At 44.8% G+C, this 5,097-nt stretch overlaps 1 protein-coding gene across 1 annotated transcript; it reads right to left on the minus strand.

Annotated features, from left to right (window-relative positions):
* Positions 1–2,791: 2,791 nt before the first annotated feature.
* Positions 2,792–4,883, minus strand: c1ql2 (complement component 1, q subcomponent-like 2). Its single transcript, XM_060040254.1, has 2 exons — positions 3,827–4,883; positions 2,792–3,049 (listed from the first exon to the last, which is right to left on the minus strand). The coding sequence occupies exons 1-2, from the start codon at positions 4,412–4,414 to the stop codon at positions 2,870–2,872; spliced, it is 768 nt and encodes a 255-aa protein (XP_059896237.1). The 5' UTR covers positions 4,415–4,883; the 3' UTR covers positions 2,792–2,869.
* Between the last annotated feature and the right edge of the window lie 214 nt (positions 4,884–5,097).

Below are 5,097 nucleotides of genomic sequence, written 5' to 3' on the forward strand. Positions count from 1 at the left end.
TCACACACACATGTGGCGCTCGCACGGTCGTGTCTCATTGGCGGGCCAACGTCTCTGGGCGGGCCAGGCAGATTAAGGGGAGGAGCTTAGATGCTTTGTGACGACATACCTAAAGACATTCCAAATCAGCGCGCTTGAGCCTCCGTTTTTTCAAAGGCGAGCAGAACAGCTAGTGCTCGTTTTACACCAAACGCAAGTTTTAGCCACTGGGGGACCATAGGCAGGCTAGGGGAACTCATATTTACGTTAGAAAACCTCCTAAAGTGAGATTTTCATGTCATGGGACCTTTAACCTTTTGTCAACTAAAATGTCACTTCAGTTTTCCCTTATCCCTTCTGACCTCAGTAAGTAACCATCAGTAAGTGCATACTAACTGCCCTGGTAGTTCTCTCCAAAAGTGCCCACAAAGTAGCAGGTCCACCGGCTTCGATTCTGTGTTTGTTTCTATGTGTTAACAGGCCATTGTGCATGCTCATGGACCGGGAGCGACACTGAGCATGAATGCATTGCATTAGGTCGTGTCACGTTGCGTTGTGTTTCCTTAAATAATGCTGTACTCAAATGTTGCCTCCTTAAACCATGTCTGGGGTCATACAGCTTCCTGCATTTCTCTACCTTGACTATCAACCAATCAGCATTTTGCTGGGCGCCATATGGTTCATGGGTCAGCGTCCATATTGGTTGCGTAGTGCAGCGCTCATTCTGCGATGTGATTGGATAATCAACATTCAGTGAGTATTATATATATACCCAAACAGCCACTAGAGTGGGTGCAGGGCGATGCAATGCACGCACGGTCAATGATGAGGACATGGCGTGGTGGGGCCCAACCGTCAGTTTAGCTCTCATCAATTAAAGACTGCATGGGTTTCCTTAACGTAGGTTTACACCAAAATATTCTATTCAACTTTTCTCGTTCACTGATTGAGCATCACGGGAAATTTGCCCCGAAGAACACGCAAAAGAGGCTTTTTTGCGTTGTCCGTGCAAGGTTCACATTTGATTGCAAAACTTTTTCATCAATTCGCGTCTTTGCCATGACTTTTTATGTATTTGTGCAGCGCCTGTATTTGGCCTAACACACACATTCTCATGATATTGTTCCCTAACATTTTGAATAAACGGTATATACAGGTTCCTTAGCTGGCCTTCAAAAAGGTACCCACAGTTAGCTTGAGGTCCAATAATGAGCCCTAAGGACCATTAATGTAGTATCATGGGGGACAGAAATGGACTCCTGCATGGATCCCTATTTCTGACAGTTAGAAATGTCCATCTGCCCACTATAGCGTGGTAGAGTAGATATTTGTCGTTAGATGCACAACATTATATCCCCATCTCTTTCAACATTCAAAATGCTTTTTTAATTAAAAATTAATTATATTCTACATTCACATTGCCAATAAGATAAAGCATGAAATACAACACTATAACAGTAAAAATAATGTCTAAAAATACAATATTTAATACAAATTGAAATGTCTATATTCAGGAGAAAGCAAGACTATAATATTACATAATGATAATGGTCATTGAGGGGTTGAGTTAAATAAACCATTTCCTGGGAATAGGGCTATGCAATAGAATGACTTTAGAGGTATAATATGAACATTTATGAACAGGCTTCATAACAATACAAAAGACGTAGTTTTATGACATGGGGAGGTAGCGTTGGAATATGGGAGTGGTTGTTCCCACCCCCATACCTGTCAGAAAGCATTGGAGTTGGAAAGATATTGGAAGTTCAATAGATATTTACAGTCCGAGTTACAGCGATCTGACGTGGCAAACTAATGAGGTTATCAACGGTATGAATCCTGCTTCTACCCACCCAGGAGAGAGTTACAGCCTCCTCTCTATAGAGCCATGGTTTGGTCAATAGTTCTACACGATAGGCAGATCACTAAGTTCCCTGCCCTCATTGATAGCCCAATTTTTTTTTATATTTGTGGGAAACACTGAATTAGACTGATGGCTGGCATGAGCCTCTTGTTTAATAGCACATGGTAGTAAGCTAACTCGTGTTTGACAATTAGGTCTCTGCTGTTTTCAAATGTTTCTCTGGAAGGAAGGGGGAAAGAAGATATCACGCAATTGAGCGATCTCAAGAAATGTACCAGACCTTTACATTGAATAAAACCATGGGTTTCTCTCGTTTTGATCATTGTTGGACACAATTGGGATAATGTGAGTTTAACCTTTAATTATCTCCGCAAATAATACTGACAGGAAATGAAACTATGCACATCTCCCTTCATCTAGTTAAGTCCTCTGCTTTCTTTAATAAAACTGAATTGTACAAGTTTATTGGCCTATAAAGCATGTATCTGTTATACTGCGTGGTCATTATGATAGTTTAATGTATTTTTCCATCATCAATAGGCAAGAAAAGTTATATTCAGCATGCAAAAAACTGTCAACCAGCAACACATACTTTATCCTAGACCATCATTATCCCAGTCCAACCCTGGTCACACAATAATCAGAACAGGCTTCCTAATAACATGTTAATCATCAACATTTAAAAAAGTAATTTTTTTAACTTGAAGAATTTTAACCCAGGTCTATAACAAAATATGAACACAGAACATTTGTATTACACTTTTGGTTGATCATTTGAGGAAGTTCCCTATGAATTCAGTACATTTGCCATCTATTTCTGGGCATACGTATAGTATATAATTAGGCCTGCATATATTTTTTATATTTGATATATTTGATGAGACAGACACACAGATAATCAGATAATAGCGTCACATCACACCGCCATCTTTTAAATCTTTTCATCTCACCAATACTCTAACGTAACGCGTTGGGCCCACTGGGTTTGACCCATGTACGCGATGGTTCTAGACCAGCTCCACCTGATTAGTCCGGGTACAAAAGGAAGCCGGAGAAAGTGCTGTACTTGTTGTTGTTCCCGCCGTGTGCCTTGCCCCCGTCCAGCTTCACGTAGATCTCGTCCCCGGAGTCCAGATTGAGGACCACGCTGTTGCTGGCGTAGTCGTAGTTCTGGTCTGCGTCCTGAGCGATGGCACTGGCGCGGACCTGCGGCAGAACACGAACAAACACACACACACACACACACACACACACACACACACACACACACACACACACACACACACACACACACACACACACACACACACACACACACACACACACACACACACACACACACACACACACACACACACACACACACACACGTGCATCCACACATACAGACACACAGACATACAGTCACAAACACACAAACACACACACTCACAAACGTAGTCACACACACAGTCACACACGTATAACGCACACATTATAACACACACACACACACACACACACACACACACACACACACACACACACACACACACACACACACACACACACACACACACACACACACACACACACACACACACACACACACACTGTTTTCTCAACATTAAAAAAAATAACGTTCTTGTTTTAAACGTGTGCGTAGCGACAATAAGCCACAATTAAACACGAGCCACACGCAACTAAATTAATAATGCACATTTTCCTTCATGTATTTGGGTTTTAACTGTATATTCAGAGTTTAACTGTATATTCAGAGTTTTGTTCTGGATTCAGTGAATTTAAAGGTTTAATAGAGAGAAAGCACTTCAGTACAAGACGGCTGTGGAAAGTTGTTTTCTGCGTGCGTAATTGGAGACCAAAATGCACCCTGGATATACGCACGCGTTAAAACGGTATTTCAGTAATTTCCAGTAGTTCTACTTGCAGTAAAATCGTTCCACTATTCCCACAGTGTAAGTATTCCAATCTAGTTAACCATACCTGTCCGTTCTTGCATAGGTCTGCCCACATGCTCGTGCCGTCGCCACCGCGCATCAGAACGTGATAAGTGAAGTAATAGATCCCGGAAACTTGGCACGTGAACTTCCCGGTAGTCGGGTCGTAGTGGTTCCCCAGGTTCGTAACCACGTCGTCGAACCTCAGCACCTCGTAACCCTCGTGAGGATTTTTCAGACCCACGTAAAATGCGATCTTGGCGTTATCTCCAATAACCGAGCCTATATCTGCCCCGGTCTCTGTCCGAGCCGTGCCCGATATTACCCGAGGATAACCCGGTCTCCCGGAGTCCCCCCGGTCACCAGGTGGCCCTCGAGGACCGGGTGGACCCGGCTCGCCAGGCGGACCCCTCGGTCCAGGTCTACCCGGCCGACCCACCACGCCTTTAGTTCCTTGCACCAGTGCGGGCGAGGGGACGGCGCTGAGCTCCTGCATGACCTCCACGGCGCTCGCGCTCGGTTTTGGGCTGTACGGGTCACAGATCATCCGACAGGTGCCCATCATCTCGTAGTGCGCGTCGGTCTTGGTACTTTGCACTAGCAAGGGGATGGCGATGATGAGCGCCAGCACCATGACGATGCCCACCACGGCGGCGACGACCCTCTTCCTCTGGAGGGTCCGAGAGGCACGCGCTATAAAGTCCGTTTTGCTTTGGGGAGTGATGGTGGAAGGTGCGGAGTGCGTCAGACCCAGGGTGGCACGGCGAGTGGACCGCTCAGTCCCAGGGTTGAGAAGGAGAGAGAGGGTGTGCTGTAACGTCAAGTCTAGTGCTGACCCTGCGGCGGAGAGCGGTGTCAGTATCACTATCCTTCACACAGTTGACAAGGGAGATATTGGTTGTGGCATGGCGGGACACCCGCTGGATCTCCGAGCTGTGCAGAAGGACGCTTCCAGCGTTCTCTGGACTCCCCTTGTCTGTGACAAACGAGGGGTAAAAAACCGCTGACGTAACATTGAGGAGGGGGCGATGCCTGTTGCAATTTGGATTAAGACCGGTACAATAATCATTCCATCTTTATGTATGAATGATAAGTCCCCAGCACGGCTTAATGCCAGTCTGATCAGGAAGCCTTGCTAACAGTTAAACCCCCTTGTGCTGGGATATATTTCCTCTGACTTCCCATCCCCTTGAAAATGACAAAATCCTCATAATTGGTTAAGACTGGATGGTAGAATTCTGGCTCAACTGTGTTTAAAACCTTAAAAACATCTGAAAAAAAACGTATTGTATTTTGTAAGAATAAGAATAACATCAC

This window comes from Gadus macrocephalus, chromosome 20 (genome assembly GCF_031168955.1).
Source record: "Gadus macrocephalus chromosome 20, ASM3116895v1".
In the NCBI taxonomy this organism is placed as follows: Eukaryota; Metazoa; Chordata; class Actinopteri; order Gadiformes; family Gadidae; genus Gadus; species Gadus macrocephalus.

What these genes read in the sequence shown, in the direction of transcription:
- c1ql2 (XM_060040254.1), bottom strand. Translation starts at nt 4,414, where the DNA reads ATGGTGCTGGCGCTCATCATCGCCATCCCCTTGCTAGTGCAAAGTACC. An exon ending in ACCTATGCAAGAACGGACAG is followed by an intron (nt 3,050 to 3,826) that starts GTATGGTTAACT and finishes GTTCTGCCGCAG; the next exon opens with GTCCGCGCCAGTGCCATCGC.